The following is a 25,735-nucleotide window of genomic DNA, read 5'->3' as shown; positions in this document are numbered from 1 at the left end:
CTGGTAAGCTGTTTTTTGAAGTTAAAATAAATAGATGTGAAGCCGTTGGCAAAAGGATAGCTTTGGATATAATTATGTTTATAAGGTTGTTTATAATTTGTCTATACCTGTGTTTTAAATGCATCTGTTCCAGCTAGTTATTCGTGCAGAAGTTGACACTGGGACTGAAACAGTCTGTTTTACTGCATGTGTTGTGTTAGGCTTTCTGGAGGTCTATCCCTTTGTTCCACTTGATATGGCAAAAGCAGATAGTGAAATAGAATTCAGTCTTGCTGAAGGCCCTAATGAGCAAAATTTTTTATCTGATTTAAATAATCAGAATTTAATGTTTCATTTACTCTTTCTTTTTGCTGTCACAGGAAGTCAGTGATTTGACAGAGGAGACCAGGAGAATGGAAGTCACTTTTTACTTCCTGTATCTCTCCACCCTTTAGGCTTCAAATGTGATTTCAGTGATGTTTCACAAATCTGGGCTTATTTCTCTCAGAGGTTAAGACCATGAGGATTTAATATGTATCTGATTGTAGAAGTTTTTTTTTTCTTTTGAGACCACAAATGTATTGTGCTTCTGTCTCTTTATTTTTTCTCTCCCCAATGTGTATTTGGCCCTGGAATTCCAGGAGGTATTGATAGAGGGTGCATATGAAGACCAATGATCAAAATTGACTGGAGTTTCTCTGAATCAAATGCAGAGGAATGTTAGAATAATGACTTGTTACTGCCAAGTGATATTGATCCTTCCACATGAGCTTGTAATTCAGCAACAGATCATTTGAGCAGGGAGGGAAAATAGTATGGATTTGGTAAACTAGCAAAGCAGATAAGGTTTTAAAGAGGGGTGGGGTTTTTTTTAGTGATTTTTGGAGAGGAGAGTGGATTTTGCAAGCCTGAATGTAAGAAAGCTTTTGGACTGACTTGTAACCCAAGTATCCTAGTGTAGCCTGCACAGTGGAAAAGGGATTTGTTCACATACTATGTTTTTCCACCCACTGTAGTCCTTTTCTTTCCTTTTCACCCAGTGAAGTGGGTGCATGTCTAAAATCTCAGTCTTTGAGTATTAGTTGACTTCATTGTCAGAGGTAAATGATGAGCTAACACAGTCCCCAATGAAATCCCCTTTGAAGACACATAACAGACTGTTCTGAGCTGGAAGGGACCCACTAGGAGAGGGTTCTCCTGAAACAAATGGTGTCCTTCAAACAGGAGATTAAAGAGATGTGGGGGTGCCTGTGAAAGGGTGCTTAAGGATTTGAACCCAGAGGACTAAACTGGAGTGAGCAAATGATCTGCCACAGGAACCCAGATTTGTAAGTTCAGTCTGTTTCTGAATATCCATCAGAACTCACATAAGGTATCAAGAGTTGTTGACATTTTAATTTCTAATACCTGTTAGGCAGGGTAGTGGTATTTTCTAGGATATTTATTGACTCTCTAGTTCTGAATCTTATTTTGAATTTGCAACTTATACCTCTTTACTCAAGGATGCAACTATGCATAATTGTCCATTGCTCATCAGAAGCTCGTTTCCAACATATGTTTGATCATCAAGACCAGTCTCTGAGGGTGTAATTGCAATAGATTTCCCATGATGATACTTCAATTATACTGTATTTTAGCATTTACAGAGAACTTTCAGAGAATTTGATCAAGAAACAGTGGTATTGTGATGAAGAATTTTCACAAGAATTTTTTTTTTCAAAGGTGAGCAGCAGCCTGATTTTTCCTGAAGAAGAGAGAAATGAGACTATATATTTTCAGAGTGTTTCTGTTCCAAAATGTAGGTCTCAGTAGTTCTGAAAATTCTTTCTGCTGTGCCCTGCAATAGATGGATTGTTGTATTCCTCCTACATATTTACTTAGTAAGTGAAAGCAATAATGGAAAGCTTATATGATATATGTGCATAAATAACATTTTTCTCTTTAACACCTCAGAATTTTAAATTTTTATATCTTTTTCTCTTAGACCATAATTTCAGAAACTTGTGCTTTAATATTCTAAGTCTTTTGCAGCTGAATGCTTCAAGAATGCATCTGTACGGGGATGTTTCAGCTTAAAGATACAGTACCAAATCTAGCAAGTATAGGTGACTTATTTTTTTTTAAATTTGCATATTCATTTGTAAAATACTTGTGTTCTTCTGTCCTTGCAATACAAATCTATTTTTGGGGGCAGAAACTGTAGCACTGGCCGTGTCTCTCCCTTTATTTCAATAACTCAGTATCGTGTTGCAATTGAGAAAACGATCTTGACCCCATGATTCATCATCTTAAAATATTAGAAAATCAAGCTGATTCTGTGAATAGACTTTTTCATTAATTAAGACTTCTTCTCTTGTATTGGCAAAATAATTTATGTCTGTTCTGGTCAACTTCTCTTAGCTTTTTTTGCTCTTGCTCTAGACTCTGCCAGTATTTATTCCTAATGTATTTCAGAGTTGATTCCTTCCTACGTTAAACAAGAAATTACTCAATGAATGAACTTTTTATTTTGATTTAGAAAACTCACTCTTGTTTCCCAGAAAAATATTTTTATTGGGTCTTTAATTAAAAAAAAATTTTTTGTAATGCAAAAGGCATCAGTCAATGGGAAGAGGTTTGCCAGGTTTAATAATCACATCATGGTTTGTCTTCTGTCTATAAAGAAGCAAAACAGAAGCAAGTCAAAAGAAGAGATAATAACTTTTTTTTTTTACTTTTATTTTTGTTCTCCATACTTTTATTACTCTTTTAGCTACTTGTGTAAATCAATTTTGAATCAACTAACAGTGAAAGAACAAGGACTAATGACAAAATTTATGCCTCAATGAGGTTATATTGTTTGCAAATATGGCATTAATCTACCCCATTGCACTTTTCCATCCTCAGAGGTTATATCCTCAGTGGTGTAGTGCCTTAAAATATCTTGTAACCTGCAGAATAAGATGTGTAGGATATGGTGCAGCAGGGATTTAATGAGCCATTTTTTGTCCATCACCAGAAGCTTCCTGCAAGGCATGCCCATTGAGTGGTTTGAATGGTTATTTTTTTTTTTTCCTATTTTTACTCTTTTTTAAAAGAAGTTTGTTGCTAGTATAAATGTGTTTGCAAAGGTCAAGGACAAAATGCTGATGCAAGACGTGTATGTGTAATTTTCAGTAATTTATAAAAAGCCTGGCATTTTTCAAAAGATGCCATCCTGTGATGTGAATACGTGAATGGACAAACTGAATTCTGTGTTGGGCTGGGTGGGCATCCAGTGATAGAGATACTGTGCAAAAAGTACTTGACTGTTTTGCTATTAGTAGACTTGGTGTTTGGCTGCCTGTCCAAATGTTTCCTGAATCACCATCTTTCAGTACAGTTACAATAGGAGAAGTGGAATTTTTGATGTTGTGACTAACACTTGTATCAGAGCTAAGCATTCTCAGTGACAGTGTCCAAGTGCCTCACTAATACATGACGTGGAGACAATATGCTGGGTGATAACCCCAGAATAACCTAGAATTCTTTTGCCAGTGCCAGGAAATACTCACTTGAATTCTTGTAGCTGTTTCAAAAGGCGATAAGTGCTTTGGACCCTTAAAAACCTGGTAATCTGGGGAGAAAATAATATCAATAAACACTTCTCTTTCCTCTGGAGTGCTCTCAGACACTCTTATGTGTCTTGTTATCTATTATATCATAAATTGATACAGGAGAGTGCCTTTCAAAAGCCCTGATGTTTGCCACCAAAACTGAATGTTTTGTTATAGGATTTAATGAAAACTTGGGAAAAAAATCCACAGAAAACTATTAATAATGTAAGCATGCATGTAGGACTTTAACTGATGAAAGGCTGCTGGAGTGATCTGCAGGAACACAACTCAGCTGCTGTTGCCTTTGTGTTCCATACAAATATTCCCTGCATGGTGGTGATCAGAGCTGGAAGTCCTTGCCCTCACAGCTCCCGTGGGTCCTCACTGCCAGGTGTTGTACAGATGTGCAGGGCAATGGGGACATGCACAACCTCCAGGGGCTGTGTCCAAACCAGCCAGGACAATCTGGGCCATGGGTCATACAGACAGGAAATGATGTACAGTGTCAAAACAAATGAGAATTGGTCTAAGAGTTGCTTTTAATTTTTTGATAACTGTGATGAAAGGGCCAGAGAAAAGAGCAGAAAAATATTGCAATACCAGTATATAAATCCAAGTTATACCCATTGTCTGGTACTCTCTCTCCACACCCCAAAGGCATACTGAATGAAAACAAGGTATATGAAACAGCTTCTAAATATCTAAGACTTTGCTTGTTCACCCCTTTCTCAAACACAGCTCTGGCAGAAGTCTCTAAAACCATGTGATTTGAAGAAGAGCAATGCATTTACTAAATATCACAAGATAAGGTGTAGGGACACGTAATAAAATTACCAAATTTTAATCAGACAGAAGATCTACAGTTAGTTATTACTCTTAAGATTTTTAGATGTTATGATGTATTGTATCAGAAAATAACAGGTTTCAACTTGTCTGGATACAGATTAATTCATGAGGGGAAGCCATCAAAGAGAAAATTAAGTTTGAAGTTGTAGAATGGTATTGATAAAACCCACTCTTGTTTCTAGAGTTTCTCGTGGACAGCAAAATGACTGTGTGCACACAATGTAGTTTGATGACAGATATAAAGTCTTTTGATATCTGACCTCAGAACAGAATTCATAGGAGAGTTTATTTGGGTCACAGCCCTGCTTTCTACAGTGCTAGAAAAATGGGCTGTACAGTATTGTGTCTGATTCATAGATTCCAGGGTTTGGACCAACTGAAAGAGAGACTCGGGCAGAAGCAGCCCTATAATGATTTATGCCCTATAGGGACAAGGGCCACTTCATTTGTGCCATTTCATCTAGAAGGGGCACAAATCCTGTCATTTCTTTCAGGGAACTGTTCATTAATATTGTAATGTATTTGGTAAAAGCTGTGATCTTCAGGGCAGATTTAAAATGATAGATGATGAGTTTGTTGCTGGGTTGAACTTTGACTCACTTTACCATTTCTACCACGGTTCTTTCATCATGTTGACAATGAGTATGCATGGCATCTTGGAGACACCAGTAAGAACATCTTAAAACAAACAAGTTTCCTCTTGACATCTCTGATGTGACAGAGAACACACTGAGAGGCAATTCCCCTATTTATATGACAGGCTCCCTGAAATTTGCTTCAGGAGAACTGAGATTGCATAAATTGTCCCAGAGAGGAAGGCTATGCACCAATTTTTATTTCCCTAGACCTAGAGAATTCTGAATTGTTCTAACAGGAAGTATATTCCTCTGCACTAAGGAAAAGTCTGTGTATATAACCAGAAGGTCGAGAGTGATCAAGTAGCTGAAATTAAAAGAAAATAATCAAAACCTATCAGTGAGAAGAATTGTGCTGGCATAGAGTAACAAGACAAAACACTGAGCAATTGTTACTGAGTGGGACGGGGAAAATGATTATCCATGTTATTTTAATAGAATTTTAGGAGGTCTTTGGGACAATCAAATAAATTTTGTTTTTAAAAAAAAAAAACCCAGAAAGGTGTTCTACTGACTGGGCAAACCTGATATTTCAGATGAAGCAAAAGAAGCACTCCTCTCACCACTGAAAATAAAGACCTATTTTATGGATCTGCAGACTGCTTTATTCTCAAGGTTCAGGCATGTGTTGCTGTTTTCATACCTTACAATTTACTGCGTGTTAGATGCTGTGAAGTAATGAATTCACCCAGGCTGTCATAAAATGTGAGATACAACACTGTAGTTGGAAGTGTTTAACAGAGAGGGACAGTGGCAATGGCAGTGAGTACCAACATGAGGGAGTGATGGTGTTTAAGACAAGGAGCAGCAGAGAAATGTTGGGCTTCTATCTCTGCCCCAACGTTGTCAAATATTTGATCCAAATGCTTTTTGCAGTAAAATGGTACGGGGTTTGAGGAATTGGATGTTGATTTAAAACTCTTTGACATCGCTCTTTATGTGTGAGCAGGTTCTTTGTTACAAGATAAAGATGCCTCCAGACCCGTCTTAAAATTCAAAATCACTTTTGACCAGAAAACTATGGTCCTCAATCCAGAAAGGAAGGCTTTGAATCCTGGTCTGCTGAACAGAGAGCTGAAGTCAGCTTCTTCACACTGGCATCTCCTTCCAACTGCTCTCTGTAGATATCAGATCTGACATTCCTTAAATGTCAGATGCACAGTGTTTTTCGGGTGTAGTAATTAACATATTTAGTAGTTGATTTAATCCTCAATAACTATATAAAATGTAGTTGGGTCCTTGGAGTTCTAATCACAAGTCCAGAGATTGAAATCAGTATGATATTATATAAGGAAAGATTTTTAAAATAGAAGTTACGGAAGTAACATCAGCCAACACAGAAAACCAGAAGTGTGTACTGAGAGAAAGTGTGTACTGTGAGAATATGTTGACGGGTTTGTAATTTTTTCATCTTTCTTTCAGTATTTCTCCAACTAGACAATATTTTACTTTGGATCTGACCAGGATGTCGAAGTATGAGAAATAAGGCAAAAATCAGCAGACCACATAGCTGTGATTTGCTGTGCAGTCAGTAGCACTGGATGCAGGGCAGGAATGTTGGTTGTTTGAAAGCTCTGAGAGACCATCTCATGCTCATCTATTTGACTCGACTGCATGAAGCATTTGCTGTTTATTGATTACCAAATGCCTCAGCTGCCAAAATGCCTCCTTTTTGATGTGTTGTGGCTTGAAACGATAACAACTGCTTCATTTCAACTCCCCAATTTTAATTGTCTTCTTCATACTTGATTTGGAAAATGTGACATCAGTGAACTGCCGGTTATGTCACATCTCCTAGGTACCTTATGGATATGTTTATTGTCTTTTCCTGTTTTCACAGCCTCTTGTGGGGAAAAAGCCATGAGAGTAGTCAATTGTCACATCTGCGGAGTTTTTCAGGATTTCATGCACTATTGATGGTTCAACTGCAGTTTTATTCACAACTCGCTGTGTAATTTAGTCTTTTTTGTTCTTATAAGAAACGTGTGTCTATTTTGCTGTATCTCACCTAGAAAAGTGTGAAGCCTCAGACTTGGAAATCGAGAAATGCCCTGAGTACTTAAACTAATGAAGTCTATTTTGTATAATTTGTATCTTGAGGTTGATTGATGTTGATGCTAAAGAAAATGAGAATGCTGTTGCTGTTCTGTTGCTGAACATTGGAAGGGGCTGTGTCTTGTAGATAATTAAGTGTGGCTTACCCTGTGCAGTTTTGGTCACTTAGAGAACCTACATAGGCTTGATCCTTGACCGCGGTGCTTGTTCATGCAATGAAGGTAAAAGTTTTAGTTATTTTTTTAGATTTCTAGAAAACTCTCAAGTCTGTTTTGTTCAATATTTTTAAGGTTGGACAAACAGGTAAGACTCAGCATTCCTGTAGAGGATTATTGCACACTATTGTTTTAAAAACAGCTAAAATTTTAGGAATTTAAGATAATATTTTTGAGTAGTATAAATAATTTCCTTAGGTAATTTTGAAAATTCAAGTACCAGAGTTTTGGAATTTTTTTTTCCATGAAGGTAGATGGGCTATATTTCTGCCTGTGCTAGTCCTGATTTCAAATAACTCAGAATATTCATGGTAGAACTTTAGGATTTTGAAATTATATTAGTAACCTTAAATAGCCTGTGACCCATATGCTTAATCTCAAACTTTTATTTATTTGAATTAATAAAATCTTTTGTTCAAATTTTTAAACATCTTTTTGCATGTAAGGTGGAAACTTGCTTGTGTGTTTTTTTCTATAGAATTCTACTCATCATCTTTTTTAGGTCAATTAATGATTCTAGATAAATATGGGAACATATTACTTAATTCAGCTTTGCACTAGTTCAGTTGTTCAGAAATACAAAATGTTCTGAATTCTCATATCATTACATATTTAATGTCCTATCATAAAAATATTTTGTGAGCCCTACTGTTGGTCAAGAAAAATTTCTTCTAAGAAGGGAAAACAATATTAAGAATAAATACAGTATTGCTGATTCTTTCACTGTGTGATATTTTAATAATGAAACAATAGCGTAAGATCTAAACAACTAGTGTATTGTGCCACTGTGACAAATATAATGCTTTGCCTTCACAATTACCCTCGGTTTTGCCACCAGGAATGAGAGAACCACTGGGGTCCCAACTAACAATTAGAGCAGGGTGCCCAGCCGTAGTGAGTGTAAAATGAGATGATTCTGTGGTAAAAAACACCAATACTGGTATTCAGAGATCTATTGGTATTTCCTTAGATCCTTTGTCTTAAGAGTTTGGCTCATCTTTGGAATAGATATACCTGACTTCATTTAGTTCTTGAAAAAATGTCTTTGCTCAGAATGGTGTTCCTGGAAATATGCGGGAAAACTTGCTTAGCTTATCTTCTTGGATTGTAATGTTAAATCTGCTGTATTTATAAAATATCAAATATAGGAATGTCCTTTCACAACACAAGAAGGTAAACATATATTTAAAAAAAAAGGATTGAAAATATCTGATGAGAAAAGTGGAGAAAAAAAGTAAGGTGCTGTCTCAATAATTGTTTATGTACATGCTGACATAGGACAGTTCTCAGTGGTTAGTGTGAAGCAGATATTTTCCTTTCACTGAGAGAGAGGGAAAGTGATCTCAATTTACTCTGCAGTTATTTCAGATACCTTGAGGTAAGAATAGTGCCTGAGGGATAGGTAGAGCAAAGCAGTTGGTGTTCTGGTAACTTATTACACAAGGGTAATCAGCCATTTGCTGGAGCTCAGATTTTAAAATCTATCATGCTGTTCAATTCTGCCTTGTTATGTCTGCTGGTTTTTCAAATAGATTTGGGAGCCGTGCTTTGGTTTGCAATTAAACAGACAATTTTCTTTAGGCATTTTTTTTTCTGCTTCACTGAAGTAAAAAAAAATGTTTATATTCATTTATTGCATTCACTGGCAGTTCATTACTCTGATATTCAAAACTCAACGGAATGAGAATTGCAGCTTGGAAGAAATCCAAAGTTCTCATTGTAATGGTGTTTCAAAGAATCATATTCTGAATTACCTGGATAAGGGTTGCACTTCATTAGATTTATGGATAGCTTTCCTCATGGGTTGGGCATAGAGTTGAATTGCTAAATGAAAAGAGTAAATGTTTACTTCTAGAAAGAAGTTGCTTATGTTCTGGTTCCATATGATACAGTTCTTGCCCTTAGCCTTCTAAATCTTGATTAATCCAAATTTTGTCCTGTAGCTCGTAGTTAGTTCCTAATGACTGACAAGCTGACGTCTGCCAAATTCCTGTTTTAAATAGAGAAATGTTTTGTCCTGCTTACACTTTTAAGCATGGGAAAGAAATCACCAATTACTCTGGCTTGCAGGACCTCTGTATAAAGCACTTTTTATTACTTTGTTGTTGCCCGTTCTATTAAATCCCTGAAAGTCAGGTCTCAGACTGGTGTAGTTCATTGCCCCCCATTGCGGGTTATAAACAGCACCATGGTGGCACGTCCTTACTTCTGCCAGATTGTGACCTTCCAGCTCCTGTATGGACTGGCTGTGATCCCTGTGGTCACCACACCCCATCGGGCAGTCATTGTGTCGTGGTGTCCCTGTGCGTGTGCTGGAGAGTTACTTACGGAGAGGGTCCTTAAATTCACACACTGAGGACATGGCAGGCAGCTTTTAGGGAGCAGCCATTGAACCTGTGTGATCATGGTGCTGATTGTGTTCTGTTTTTACATCCTCATGTGACAAAAAGCTCTCATTCATCCTGACTCTCCTCATCGGAGTGTTTTAGCCACTTTTATTTCTGTTGTGTTCAGTTACAGTTGGAAAATGAATGTATTCTTCAGCATGTCTGTTTTGAAGCAAATCTTGTTTTGAAGAGGAATACTGTCTGAAGATGCAATATTAAGATGGTTTTCCTGCCCATTACGGGATAATTAGAAGAGTTAATATAAATTAGGATTTTTTCTTAACTTTAAATTTTGCAGAATAATTCCGTAAACACTTCTGTTCATTGGAGCAAAGAAATGTTCAGAAGAAATCAGAATGACCACAGAAAGAAGCAAAAAAGAAATGAAAACTAAGAAACAAACCTGAATAAATAGCTGCAGGTTACAGATTTAGCCTCGCTCTACAGGGATGTATTTTTGTTTGTATTGATTTCTATTTCAGTGCTGCTTGAGAGTTCCTATTGCCTCTGTCTCTGTGGTTCCCAACCTGAAAAAAAAATTGCTCTCTATCCAGCCAACACAGGCAGTGTGAGAAAGGAAGGGTAATCCCCATTTTCCAGTTGGAAAAAGGCAGAGATGAAGTCTGACTGTTCTCAGCTCACACAGGATGTCTCTGAGAGAGTCAGAAATTCAACCCAGATATGCTGCTTGAGTCCTTCTCAGTTTCAAGACAGTCTTTTCTCAAAACAGAAGAAAATGCATTTATTTGATATATTCATCTTAATGCTTTTCCTATGGATACTGTTTGGAATATCTGGGGCTTTTAAAATTTAAATTCATCTTTTTCCTTGCTTTTCATTTCATAGTTAGCACTAATATTTAATGTGAAATGGAATGGAATTTACAGTGTGGAGAATTGAATTAGAATAAATTTTAATAATAGTTTGACATAATTAGACAATTTTTTTCAAAGAGATTACATTTTTAGATAATCTTTATTGTCACTGCTATGTAAAGATTTAAATGTGTTCTGTCTCTTTTTCATAAATTGATGAATATGCAAAACCAAATGATATTTCAGATGTACTTAAAAGGAAAAATATTTCCCCCTCTACTTTATTAAAAGCAGATAATGGCTTAGACTGTAGGTTTTAATTATTTTCTTTCTAAAGTATTCAGAAGTTGATAATTTTTAGTGTACCATGCAAATCTTGAAATTGGTGTGTCTGATCCTGGTGATATGTGGTGGGCCTTCCCATGGTCTCACCTGGGAGAGAAGTTGTTTGCTTCTGTATTGGGGGATTTCTTCAGCAATGTAGATGCAAAGCAGTTTTACTTATACTGATTTAAATTTCTCCTAAAATCTCTTTTTACCTGAACACATGAAAAAACTAATTAGGTGCCAGCCACTTGAATAACTCTACATATTTGAGAACCACAACAATTTACCCTGTAACTGGAAAAATTCTCTCAGGCAGCCACAGAAAGTTGAAAACTTTGGACTATGTCAGTTTTTAATATCTGCAGGCTGTTTCAGAGGTACTGAGAGCTCCGGGACACAGATGTATCAGCCTTTGACATCACTGTGGCAGCTTGCTTTGTTAACAGGTTAACATTCACTATGTTAGAATGCATTTAAAGAATCTGCTGAATTCTTAATATGAGGACTTGATGTACTGGGGTTTTTTTCCCATATTTTCGTCAAGTTGCAAGGCGGGTGAATATTGTCTGTGGCCGTAGGCAACCGGCAATACTGACCCAAAGTTAGTTCTGTACTAACACATCTAAAAGGAGACTGCAGGTGAAGACAGGTTTGGCCAGTGTTTAGGAGCTCATCTGTAGCCTGGGCTTTAGACTTACTGTTCTAATTTTTGGAGCTCTCTGGAGGATCTACCTGGACTGTCTCCAGGTGGAACAAGTAGAACCACTTTGAAGAGAAGGTGAATGAGCATCAACTGACAAATTGGTGTTATCACAAGTAGTACTGGCAGAAAGATCTTGCAGATTTACATCCTGCAGTGTTTTATCTTGAACTGAAACCTTAGGAAACAATTGGACTGGCTGGCAAACAATTCCTGTTTGTGAGTGTGACTCTTAAACAGGCCCAGTTTGTTATACCATATTCAGTCTGCCTTTGGAAAATTAATTATGATATGAAGGGCACCTTGGTATGCATCTGTCTTAGGATTCTATTGGAAAAATATTTCAGGGATTACAATTGTCCAGGCATATGGAATAGTATTGCATGCAAATACATTTATGATTTTTAGCTTGGTTCTGTAGCTGCAACCGGCTGGCTGTGCCTATTTAGTCAAGGTATGTATTATAAAAACAGACAGACTATTAAATGAAAAAATGGGGAAAAAACAAGAGGCCTGAATACAAAGTATGCTTTCTTAATAGTGACTATGGAAATTCTGTACCTAAACAACCCTGGATTTTTTGGATTTTTTTTGGTAGTGATCACACTGATTTAGTATTTATTCATGGGCTATATGGATTCGTGTTACTGGCTGCCTACTTTTCTCTCTGCAACAGTCTCTGAATATACAGTGAAGTGCACAAGGAGAGGCTAAAAAAGGAGCTCGTAATTGTGTACTTGCAGTATGCTTTGGTGGTGGGGTTTTTTTTTTTTTTTTTTTTTTTTTTTTTTTTTTTGGTTTTGGTTTTGGTTTTGGTTTTGTTTTTGATTTTTTTTTTTGTTTTTTTTTTTTTTTTTTTTTCCCTGAACTTCAACAGTTCCTTGAAGGTTAAGCCTTGAAATTTTGCTAGCTTGAATTCTGATGTAGCCATACTCTTCACTGTGCCATAATATTCATAATATTTCTCAGATCACTTGGCTAATGGTTGCTGCCACCTTGGTGAGGACCGGAGAAACCACGGAAATATCACAACCAACACAAATGAATCAATTTTATTTGCTTATCTCTTTTTATTTGATAATTAAAATGGACTCTTCAGTTCAACAGAAAACCTATGCACAAAGGACATTGATTTGTTTTGATAGGCTTATTGAAAGACAAAGGAGCTTTTGAATTGCTAGTAACTAAGGAATGAGGATGATGATAAAATCCTGTGAAGTGCTTCATAAAACTAAGTTCTGAGGAAGTCTGTGGCTGAGGTTCAACATCTCTTCATCTTTGTTTGTTTTTCACCTCATCTAAACCATTTAATTATTTTCACTTCCACCATGTTTGAAAGGGTAGGGCTGGTTCCTAAAGCACAAGGTGTTCTTCAGTGCATGGCATGAGCAGCACTGAGCAGGACTTAATAATTAATTAAACACATCTGTTTTCAGTCAAACCAACTTAAATCAGTTTGCAGGAAATAGCACAGATCACACAGCATTTTTATTATTGTGCTTGTAAAGTGAATGGATGCATTCAATAATGGGGGAAGTGTCTTTTGTGATTGAAAACGTTATTTTTTCTTTCTTGTTACTAGGTTTGCAGATAATAACCTTAACATTTTAGGTGTGACAAAAACAATTGAATTACTAACATGAAATAGGCTTATTTTGAATTTGGATATATTGTGAAAGCATGAGTAAAGAGCTTATCCAACAATAGGAAATCTGCAGTTCTTTGAAACTCAGATCTAGTCCAAGAAACTAGAATACGAAAAAACTGTTTTTGAACTGAGCTTTGTTCACATGTCAACACATTTTATCTTCAATACTCTTAAAGGAAAAGAAAATTTCTGTGAATATCTCTGGCACTTGGCAGTGGAGCAAGCTTAAAACGTAACTGACAAACCATAGAACAGAATAGTTCCTTCCTGAAAATTGTTCTTTTCTGTCACTTAAATATTATTTTGTGGAGAAGAGATTTAGAAATTATTCTTGGAGGACTTAGGTATCTTTTGATTTGTAGAGGAAAGTGACTTTAAAGAGATAAGCTCTTCTGAACATAAAAATACATACTTCCTTGATATGTCAAATATATATATATAAACTTGCCACATAGTTGAGTGTTAAAAATGAGGAAGAGTCAGGGCTTGACCCTGATGTCTAATGTGTCACCTTATCTGTATAAGATATGTCCCCAGGCAAAATAAATAACATTCTGAACTGTGAGCAAACCACAAGATAAATTAATAGATCATATATTTTGGACTGTCCTCTATGGCCTCTAAGCCTTCTACAAAAGTCAGGACAAAATCTGACATTTATCGTTTGTCTGTCTCCAAAGTTAACTTTCATAATAATGTTTCCTCTATTTTCTGTCCAAAATGTTACAGAGTCTGGGGTATATACAGACAAAAATTTGCAGAAAGAAAGAATTCCAGCTGTCAATAATAGTATTGTTTTATATATGGAGGTTTTAAATTAAGATTTGGTGTCCGTGACAACAGACTTTTGGACTAATGGGAAGGTAAAATTCCTAGTGTAGACCCGATACTTGTTTTTTGCATTAATGATATTTAAGGTTTATGGAATTCTTGAGAGAATTATATCAACTATTTAATAATAAAAGCTGTGCTGCTTTACTGAGAAATACAATACGAAGCATTGTTTATGCAGGGAAGAGCAGGAATATTGTACAGAAAGAATGAAGTAACCTTCAGGAGTGGAGCACTTGGGTGAAATTTGCATTTAAAGATGCAGAAATGTCTGATTCCAGTGATGTGTTTTCCCTTTGATGTGAAGACAGGTGAAGGGAGGTGCCTGATGGTTTTGGTCAATGACAGTGAGCCAGCGGTGTGATTTAGCTCTCATTAAGGCAAGCATTTCTTCAGTATTATCTGGGAAGCTGAAGGACAAGCAAAAGTATTGATGTTTTTGCAAAAGGCAGTGCTAAAATTTGGATGCCCAGGTAAAAATGAACACGTGTCTGGAAGGAAGGGCTTGTCCTCCCCAAGGAAATGGGGCAAGTCCAGCTAATTTTTCCAGGAGGTGAAACCTGAAGAGTTTGTAGATGTATTCTATAGATGCACTATGGATGTAAAATTCAACATAGAAAAGTGAAGACATTCGAATTGAAAGTCAGTGATGACAAGAAACTACAAAATAGCTGTAGGTAAATTCAAGATAGAAATTGAAGGCATGCAAGCCTCAGACAGCATTTTTCCTTACATCACTGAGCTTAGTCTTGTCCTCTGCTGTTAGAAATGCTGTTTTAAAAACAGGCCAGTTTTGCATCTTCTTTCTGACTCCTGTTAGAAAGCTTTCAGCACCCAAATGAATTGGATTCTGAAACTGCTGTCCACAAAACGAAGTGTAGGTAAAGGGCCCAGCTTTTTCACAAAGGAAGTTGTGTCCACAAACAGGATTATGTGATGTGGTTAGCTCTGACCACAGAGAGCTGCTTCGTAACCTGCTGATCTGTACAAGTGCTGTGCCCTCTCCTATTCCGCTTACTCCCTTAAATTCCAACATATCTTATCTTTTCCCTGAATAGCTTACTCTTTTAAGTCTGTTTTTGAAAATTCCTGATAATGAATGGTGGCCACATTCCTTTATTCTGTTTATCTCTTTGTTTGAATGCGGTAAGAGAGAATTAGCATAAATGGTCTGAGGAAAGTAGTTAATATAGATTAATTTGTATTCTTCTTGAATCCTTTGAATTTACTTCCTTGAAGATACATCAAAGATGAATTCGGTTCATAAATATGCTCAGAAGATGAGTACAGTAGGGGGGAAGAATCCTGTTTTACGGTATTTTTGAAACTCAGAAATAAATCCTTTACCATCAGTAATTGACCTATATGCTATGTTTTTTTCCAGTTTGTTTCAGATCCTTGTGCCAGCAACCCCTGTCACCATGGTAACTGCAGCAGCAGTGGGGATGGCTACCTGTGTCTCTGCAGCGAAGGCTTTGAGGGAACAAACTGTGAACACTCCCTGCACAGCCCTGCAGCAGCCTGGGCACGGACAGAGGTCACAGCCCGGCACAGCAGCCCTGCCTCGGCCACCCTGGAGCCTGACATCGCCCTGCCCCGCTCAAGAGCCACCGTGACCTTACCCACGTGGCAGCCAAAGGCGGGACAGAGAGTTGTCGATCTCAAATGGGATGAAATAGAGGTGAGAGGAGTCTGTCAAAGGGAAAACTCACTGACAAAAAGATTTTGAAAGTGTTATTTTTGGGGGTTGTCGTTTGCGCGTGGTTTCATGATGTCCTCGTGAGAAGACTGAAGATATGATTTCTGCCCTGAGTTAATATGCTGGTAAAATTAAAACAGAAACCCACTTGATCCATGTTGTGAGTAATGGACTTAAGTTGGTTAATATGCGTATTAGATACCTCTTCGAAATGGGATAATATTGTTCCTTCCAGTCAATTGTGTGATACCATATCTCCAAGCATCAAATAAATTTAGGAAATTCTAAAAGTTAAAGCAATACCTTTAATATATTTTTTTGGTATTTGCCATTGTAATCACATTTTGCTACATGTTCCTGCATTATTCAGAAAACATAGTTAATTGATGATAAAAAGGGGTAATTTGTACATTACACGAGGCACAACTTTAGAGATGCAATGACAGTGGTGGAAACTTAAATGTTTGATTTTTAAACATTTGGTGTAAGTTTTACAAACAAATCTCTGTCAAAACTTAACAATATCTGGTACAGCTGGAAAGCACACAACGTATGATCCTTAAGAAATGTGATCTTTGCTTTCCACCGTGTTGTACTCTGCCCTATTTGTAATGCTTAAATGTTTAGCATGGATTCAAGTATCTGCAAAAATTAAAAAAAAACAAACTCTGTCAAACTTAACCAAGGTATTGTTCAAGTAATGATCAGTTTACTACCAAGAGCTAGGAATAATGAAACTTGTTGCTGAAAAAAAAATTAATTTCTATAAGTGAAAAATTAGAATTTTTGTAACATCATTTTCTTGTTGAGACAGGCCTTGTAATATAATTTCATTTCAGTTTATTCAGGGCTAAATAGGTAAAATGTCAGTTGTATCTCTTTTGAAATGTTTTGGTGAGTTTGATTCTCCTGAGGTGTTTTACCATACTACATAATGAGAAAGTGAGCAGGCAGGAGTTTAATCCTGGAACAAGTGTATTTTTCATCACTCTTTGCTAGCCCAAACAAATTTGTTGATCTTTCCACTGTAAAATTTATGTAATCAATTTTCTGGAAGTAGAATCAGCCTATGTAAAACATATGTTTGGTGGTACGACTCTGATTTTAGCAGAGGTATAAGTATTGATAGCGCTGTATTCCGTTTCAGTGGGAGTGCTGTTGAGCAATGTCAGAAGCATAAAGCTTTATTTCCTGGAATTCCATCTCCCATATCTCTTATTCTTCAGTAGAACATATGTCAGGCACCAAGGATGGAGTTTGGAGAGAGCGCTGAAGCAGAAACAAACAATGATCTGCTCTTATTACTTAGTTTAAATGCAGCCTCTTCTCTGCATGGGTGGTCCATATGTCCTGATCAATTTAGGGCATGCTCTTCCCTGGACCAGATTTCCCTGGTGTGTCTTCCTCAATCTGTGGTCTGCTGTTGTCTAAGGAACATTTCTGCCTGGTTTGCATTTTAGGTAAATACAGTAAGAATTTCAGTCAAACAGATCATTAACGAGTGGTATTTTAATAGCTGAAATTCACCCTTCTGCATATCTTCTGTTGCCTGAGAAATACAGATAGATTATCAATTGCTATTGCATGACTAACACTAGCATGGAAATTACTTGCTGTCCTATTACAAAATTACTTGTGTTGATATGTTTTTAATATAGTGTGATGGGTCTTGTATTTTTGACAAGCTCTCCAGTGTGGCATAATGACCTTCTACCTTGTTCTTTGGAAGTCACAGCGAGAGAGATGATTATCTGAAACAAAGAGATTTCAGTTGCTGATTCAAGACATTGTATCTGATCTGTGTTAACTGAGGAGAGTTGATTTGCCTGAAGGTCTGTGTTCCAAAGCCTCTTTGGTGGAGATTTCAAAAGTAAAATGTGTTAATGACAAAATACCTTTCCTCATAGCTGTAAGAACATTGCAAAACTTGATCCTTCTTCACTCTCTTAAAAGGAAGAGAATAAAGTAGCTGTAGGTTTTGTATTGCAAAAATGTACTGTTTTTATCTTTGTTGAGATTCAGAGGACAACAAATGCTGATACTATGTTGTTGTTTGTTTTTTATAAATCTTCCAAGACAGTCTGTTTTCCAAATTATTCTATATTGATACTGCAAATGAATTAATGTTCTTCAGACCCCTTTGTCTCAGAGAGAAATTTTGCCAGACTCTTTCCAAGTGAAAGCTCTCACTGTCTTGTAAGGATGAAGTTTCCATGAAAGCTTTTCTGGGAAGTTTTGGGAACTCAAACAATGAACACATGAAAGAAGTAAGCTGTCTAGGAGAGGCATGATGTGTGCTTACACCTGGACAGGTTTTCTGCATTCCTTGGATACCAGATCTACATTTAGCACTGCTTGCTGGCATGAACTGTCTCAGTAGTGTCTGTACCAGTGAGTAACAGACACATGTCTTTGGATGCAGTTTCATTTCTTAGAGTGGTCTTCATATAAAAAATTAATCTTTTCTTGATATGCAGATTAAGGACTAAAACCATAGATCATAAGCAAGAACATTTTCTCTCAGTTGATTTTCTTTAGTATAATATGAATTTATCTTTGTGCTCATCCATTGAAAGATAATTCTTTTTCCTACTTGGAGCAACCAGATCCCCTTGTAAGAGAGATCCAGCTAACAATCCACATTTCCCCAGTTCAATCATCTTATGTGTATAGTGTATATAGGATATTTATTAGCCAGTAATGGAGGGAAAAAGAAACCATCTCATTAATCCTACGCAATTAATGGATTTAACAAAGCCTTCAGTGTACAAAATCATCTGTAAGAATAGCAGTACCATACTCCTATATACAGCTTTTCATAATAGACCTGAAATTCTTTTCACAGGAAATCAGCTGTATTATTCCCATTTTAGAGAGTGAGATGCTGAAGCACAGAGCAGTGATTTGCCAGGTGCGCAGCCCAGAAATTAGAATGCTGAGCATGTGAGTCCTAGTCTAACCTTCTATTTATATTGCAATTTTGTGCTCAGATTCAAGGGTTTGGAACTAATGATTAGAGGCTACAATAAACTTCTAATTCTCCTTGCAGTGGGGACAGCATTTGTTTTATGTGTGTCCTTAGTCAGTAAATTGCAAGCCTTTAAAAGGAGTGTGGCTGAATCAGGTGTAAAATCCTGGAAAAGAGCGTTCCTGCTCTGCAGCAATGGCAGAATTACTCCCTAAGAATATTCTTGAAACAGGAACCTTTAAGTCTTGACTACTTTATGTGTTGCTAAATGTTTGTGCATTTTTTTTTGTCAAAGCATGGTATGGGTGCAGAAGGTGGAACAGAGCATAATCTGAAAAAAAGCAGAGGAGAGTTCCATTTGAGATTGCTAAATACAGAATAGAAACTTGATTCTTAGAAATGACATCTTAGGAAAATCTTTGACCTGGAAATGGGTGAAGGTTGGAGTATATATGCTCTTTGCTCTTTTCTTACCCGATTTTCATGGCATTCCTCTTATGTTTGCTGTTAAAGTACTGGAATGTGTGTAATTTTGGTTGGAATTAGAACAGCTCTTCTAACTGTATATAATATTAGTTTTGGAAATCTCTATAATTTTTCTTTTGCTTTGAGAAAAAGATATTCTACAAACACATAAGGAGAATGAAGGAAGCACAGATTTTGGTAGAATAATATTAGCTTTCTTCTAGGATAAATCTGTAACTCCACTAAGTCTCTCCCCTACAATATTAGTTTATGGAACTTTTTGTTTATATACAAACGCCATTTTCATAGACAACTTGATGTAAGCATCTCTGGATAGGTGCTTCTCTTTATTATATTTATTTTCTAAACAAAACCCTAAATGTCTCTAAAACCTCAATATACTTAAGCAAAACTTATGTGAAGTTCATACAAACCTCAGTTTATTGTGTTTCTTTACTAAATCATGTTTAATAGATTAGCATAAATACCAGGTTTCCAAAAATCAAAGCTCTTTTAGACAGAAACTCTGAAGAGTACAATTACATCAAGACACTGAAGGTCTTCTCTTCTGATGCTGGATTGGTGGGTGTGCTCAGGAGTTTTGGCTGTCCAGAGCTGTTTCTGAAAAATAAATATCTGGATTCATTTACCGACTCCTTCAGGAATCATCTTGTATTGAAGTCCTAGAGTGTATGAAGGAAAAAGCAAAAAAAGAAAAAAGGAAAAAAAAAAAAAAAAAAAAAAAAAAAAAAAAAGAAGCCTGAAATATTTACTGCCTTTCAGTGTTTAGGTGTAGAAGTATCTATAGCTGACTTGAAACTGTCAAGTCAGTCTTAGGCTGAAGTTTATATCCCAGCTTATCCTCCAGTGACCTGAGCTCATACACTACGTGCAAAGATTTGACTATGTGGAATTTTTGCTCAATGAACTTGTTTACACAGTATTTACCTTTCTTTTCGGAACTGATCCATGGAAAAAAGGAAATTACTATTAATTGTTTATGGAAGTAGTCTTTATTGAATGACTGAGCTGTGATCTAAGCAGAGGATAGACAGCTAAGCCTCACACAGCCACTTGCCCACTGCCCCATCCAGTGGGATGGGGGAGAAAATTGGAAGAGTAAAAGTGGGACAGCTCATGGGGAGATGAAGACAGTTCAATAATTTAAAAAAGGAGAAATAGAAAACTACAAAGGAAAACCTGAACAAAACAAGTAATGCCCCAATTACTCACCACCAAGTAACTGATGCCCAGCCAGTCTCTGAGCGACAGCAGCTCTGGCCAACTTCCACCCCCCAGCCCTAGTTTTATTGCTGAGCATGACCTCTTGTGGTGTGGGGTGTCCCTTTGGTCAGCTGGGATCAGCTGTCCCACTGTCCTCCCTCAGCACCCCCAGCCTGCGTGCTGGTGGGGCACTCTAAGAAAGAGAAAAGACCTAGATGCTGTATGAACACTTTAGTGATAATTAAAATATCTCTGTTATCAACCCTGTGTTCATAACAAGTCCAAAACAGCACCATGCAAGCTACTGTGAAGAAAATTAACTCCATCTCAGCCAAAACCAGCACAGACTGCATGTCAGATTTTATGAAGCTGACAGTGAATTTGGTGGATGGCTTGAGACAAGAAGGCAGCTTGCTAATGTGATAATCTAGGTAATGTGTTGTGTAAGAGAGCCTCCTGTGCCTGCTGATGCATCTGTCTCTTGGTGTGACGTTGGCACTGATAGTCTGTGACAGAAAACCAAAGTTTAATAAAGTTATCTGGAGGATTGCCTGGAGAATCCTGCACACTGGAATGTGCTGCATCCTCTTGGTGCTGTGGTTGCTGGCTCTACAAAGTGAGTCTTGCTCAGATGAGCAAAGAAACTGGCAGCCAGCAACAGAATTCACTGGGTGGATATGCAGCCTTCCTTACACCAGCTTTCAGTGCTGCAGTAACTGGTAAGCCTTCTTCATCTGGTACTGTTTTTGGATGCAGTCTGTCAGTCTCCCCCTGGTGTTCTTCAGAGAAGCACCAGAGTTTAGAGTACTCTAAACACTTTTGCTTCTCTCTCCCACTAGTGAGATATGTTGGAAATAAACCTTGACTTTCTTTCTGTTCTGGTTTTCTTTCAAGCATTGTCCCATCTAAAAAGAACAAGTTCAGTGATGGGGAGGTTAAGCTAAACGACACTAGATTTTTCAGAAGCAGTAGTGTTTCTGTGCTATGGGCTGAGAGTACTGAAACTGGTTTTTTCCCCTTCTTTTATAATTTTGTTCTGAGTTCAATTTCTGTGCTAGAAATGACCCTGCTTTGTTGCTTGCCATATTGACAAAAAGTAGGTAGGACTAGATCCCTCTCTTATGTTTCTATTCTGTTGCCTTTTGTTTTCCTACTTCTCTTTTCACTTTTTATTTCCTGACAGCTGTTCAAGATCTATAGCTAGGATCTAACCTGTTTTATTTCTATCATATATTATTTTTCCCTTGCATAAGGAAGACTATAACATGCCAAACATATTTTATTTCTTAGAAAATAAGGGATACCTCTTTGCTACACTTACAGTGTCAGAAGAGAATAAATCCTGCAGGCCCTATTCTGATACAAAAGTAGTTATATGTTCAGAAAAGCCAAAATTGCACGTTATGAAACTTGCTTTATTCAGCTGAAATTTAATATTAAATCCCTTGGAAGAAAATCTGAAAGAACTGGCATTTACAAGACCATTCCTCATATTGCATTTGTCATGACAATTTCTGCCCTACTGAAGAACTGAAAGGTTTTCTTTCTTAATGACCATGCCAGTTTTCTTGCGGTACCACCCCAGAACACAGCTTTGCTTTTCTCAAAAACTCATTTTCTCACTGCTTCCATAACATCTTTTCAAATAGATTTAAAATTTTAGGGGTTTTGAATTTTATTTATTTATTTATTTATTTATTTACTTTTAAGCATTGATCTTTGTTGTAGGATGAGTTTGTATCCGTCTCTTTTATTTAGTTCAGGAATCATGTGTGCATTCATATACTCTGTTTAATTCCAGACTAATTTGCCCCATTTTGTTCTGGCTGCAAGACCATGCAGAGTTGTCTCTTGCCTCATTAGGAGGTAAAAATTGGAGAACAGCTTTTTGAGATGAGAAAACGAGAGGTTGACCAAAGAGAACATTCTCAGAACAGGAGGAAAGTACCTGAGTCACAGGTGTCTGTACTGTGTGTGCCTGAGTGTGCACATGCATGCAGAAATACTTGTGCTAAGTTGGGAATATTTTCAAAAGAAGCACTTTCACTAAACTCCACTGAGTGGGGTTTAGTGAAAGCTGTGGTGTTACAATGGCAATTAACAGGAAAGACCTAATAGGCAACTGGCTCCTGGGGTGAGTTTTCACTGACAGCATCACAGTGTAGGTGAGGTTCAAGGCACCTTAAGGATTTTTTCTAGTTAAAACCCTTGCTCCAAGCAGGGTCAGCTAGAGCAGGTTGCTCAGGACTTTATTCAGCTGAGACTTAAAGGATGGAAAGTCCATAAGACACCTGTCTAATCTCCTCCACTCTTTGGAACTATCTGCTGCTTTTCAGAAATATTTATTAATACTTTATTAATAGGGTGGTGAGGACTTCCTAAGGCACATATGAATTTGGCCATTCTACTTACAAACCACTTTTAAATTTGAGGAAAGTGTGGCATATTTTGCAAGAAGTCAAAGCCTCCTGCCATTCTATGAACTTAGGGTTGAGATACAAAAGAAATGCAAACACTTCACAGAAGCAGAATGGTTGGATTTTGCACTGTCAGGATTAGTCTGCCCGTGTTGATAAGGCCTTGTAGAATTACAAATGTCTGCTCAACTTTTCAAGAAATCTACTATGAAATTTCATATACAATAGCTATCTTCAGAGAACTAATTTCAGTACTGAGAGGCTGCATAGATTTAGACTCGAAGTCTCTATGCTCCTCTTCTTAGCCTTATTGAATTAAAGTCTAGTACACTTAGAAAAGTAATAAAGGCACTCACTCATGTAAAAATATTGCCTTGGGATTTATGTATGTATTTCAGCACTTGTTGAATCAAATGTATATCTCATTATTCTGGTTTTGTAAGGCAGGAGAGTATCTGTCTAACTCATGCTATTTAATTTCTTCAGAAAAGGTGTAATAGGAAAGAACAGTCAGTTGCTCTCTTAGGAGCCAGCCCTGATTTTCTTTGCAATCTCTTCTATACCACTGCCATGGCCTGGCATGGAAATCTAACAAAATCACTGCTGGATTGTTAAGGCCCAGGTAAAGATGGTAGGAGTAACAACTCTCAAGATTTCACTCTTGCTTTCTAAATGATGCTGCCCTTTTACCTATGTAAAAATCTAAAAGCATTTGAAGCAGAAATAAAGTTTTTATATATTATGTTATCTCTTAAGAAAAAGCGATTTAGATGCAAACTTATGGAACATTTATGTAAAGAGAAGTTCTGTATTTACTGTCAACATTTTGATATTTAACTATTTTAAACTCTAAATAAGGTATTGAAGAACAGCCCTGGATGTATTCTCTGTTGACACAGGAGCTTATCTGTGTAATCAGCTCCTAAACATACTTTAGACTTTGGAGGGTGCATAAAGGTTTTGTTTTCTTTGGTGACTATTTTTAAAGTAGCTGCATCATTTGTGTAAATGTTTATAAGTCTGTTCCCTAAGAACCTTCTCGCTGTCCTGACTTTTCTCTATCATTAAATGTTTCAGGAGAAGTGTTGGATGTCATTGCAGTTCTGTTATGTTTTCTTTTGATTGTCTTTAAATTACATTAGATACCTACTCTATTTATATTTTTAACTTTAGACTAGGAATGAACTTTATTTTGTCCTCTGAAAACCATTGAAGTATATTTCTCAGTGACTTCAGTTTTAAATATCTCCTACCAGTTCTAGCAGCCTTTATTTTTTTGAGAGTGAAAATTACAGATGGTTTTCATTTTCTGAGTGTCCTTTATTGTTGTAATATATATGTTGTCTTTGCCCTCATTCTTCAGTAGTTCAGTTTTGTAGAGCTCTGTTAAGAGATGAAAGAGACACACTTAAAAATCTTTACAAAAAATTCTAGCAGCTGTGAAAAAAATGCAATTTGTTTCTTAATCCAGGTGTCAAAGCTGTGATTTTTTATCTCCACAGCACTTGTCTGAAATAGGACACTGCTGGGACCATTTTTTTCCTTATGAGAGTTTCTGCTTCTTCCTATGTTTTTTGTCTGATCCAAGCATCAGGGTTGTTAACATATAAAAATTTCAAATTTCAGCTGTTGTAAAATCCTGGGTTTAGCATCCTGGGTTTAGATGGTTATTTTACCAGATTCCTAGAGCAGGAAGTCAGGGCAAATTATCAATGAGTTCTTAGAGAAATACATCGAACACTAAAGATCTCCTAATAGAAGAGTCAAAATCATGTGTTTTGCCTTCATTCTTCTAATTATTATTGCAATATTTCCTATGTGCATTTTTTCCTGCTGAGTAATCCTAAATTCTGATGTATTTTCAAAGTAAAGTATTTATTTGTTTTTGGGTTTTTTTCCAATTTCTGAAGGTTAAATCTCAGGTCTTGTTCTACAGCCACTTTGTTCAGCTCTTGCTTCTATGATTCTTTTATTTTTTTTCTAGTTGCAAAGAAATCAATACTTTAAAAAATTCTTATATTAAACAGTAAGGTAAATGAAATGCTTAAATTACAATTTTCCCCTTATGTTCCAAGGTACTAGATGCATGAAATTGTAAAACTAGAGAAATACTATAAAAATGAGTATATTTCAGATGTAGTATAAGACTGTCTGAGAATAGAGATACTTATTTCTTTTTTTCCTTTGTTCGAGTAGGCACCCAGATTCTCAAAGAAAAAAAGTTTAAGTGTTGGGAAATACTAAAGGAAGAGTGCTAGCCAAACTACATTTAGATGCATTGTACTTTGATTGTTAGGTCCACACTTTGGACTTCTGAGATTTAAAAATTGTAATGAATATATTATCATTTTTCAAAATTCATTTGAACAAATACAGTGAAGTAGTATCTCACTTTATTTTCATGAACTATATGGATTCGTATTATATAAACCAGGGAATTCAATAATGAATTGAGTAATCTGGACATTGGGAAATCATTCACTTGGGAAATGTGAATACTGAGTATTTGTCTTGCCTGAGACAAGATAAGCTCTGAGTGTCCTAAAAATTATTACTTGCATCATATTCTGGATTTCTTTTGTTCATGTATTTACATGTGTTTCATTACATTCATGTAATATTTAAAATGTGAATTTGAATTGTATTTAAATTTACAAATTTTATTCTGGCCTTTGCTTTGATGTAAGATTAATTAATGGAAATGTGTCAGGTTGCATTTTTACATTTTCAGTAAGGTTGATGTAAAAAGTTTGCTAACATTCTCAGTGACTGAAAGAATAGCATTGCAAACTGCCTAGAAATTTGAAGATTAAACTGATTTTTTTCCCAGTGTGACATTTCATAAGCAAGTTGATGAAGACACATGAAAAGTTATTTAAAACTTCTGATGATATTAAGTAATAGACTCAATTATGCCACATAAAATATTACTTTTTTGAAATAAATATA

At 36.5% G+C, this 25,735-nt stretch overlaps 1 protein-coding gene across 1 annotated transcript in view; it reads left to right on the top strand.

The window, feature by feature from the left end:
* Nucleotides 1-25,735, top strand: part of DNER (delta/notch like EGF repeat containing) — a 95,179-nt gene that overhangs the window by 11,758 nt on the left and 57,686 nt on the right. Inside the window, exon 2 of the mRNA XM_066326511.1 lies at nucleotides 15,398-15,694. Coding sequence (XP_066182608.1) covers nucleotides 15,398-15,694 — 297 coding nt within the window. The remainder of the gene's footprint in view (nucleotides 1-15,397; nucleotides 15,695-25,735) is intronic.

Source organism: Sylvia atricapilla, chromosome 10, assembly GCF_009819655.1.
Source record: "Sylvia atricapilla isolate bSylAtr1 chromosome 10, bSylAtr1.pri, whole genome shotgun sequence".
NCBI lineage: Eukaryota > Metazoa > Chordata > Aves > Passeriformes > Sylviidae > Sylvia > Sylvia atricapilla.
This window is presented reverse-complemented; position numbering and strand designations above follow the sequence as displayed.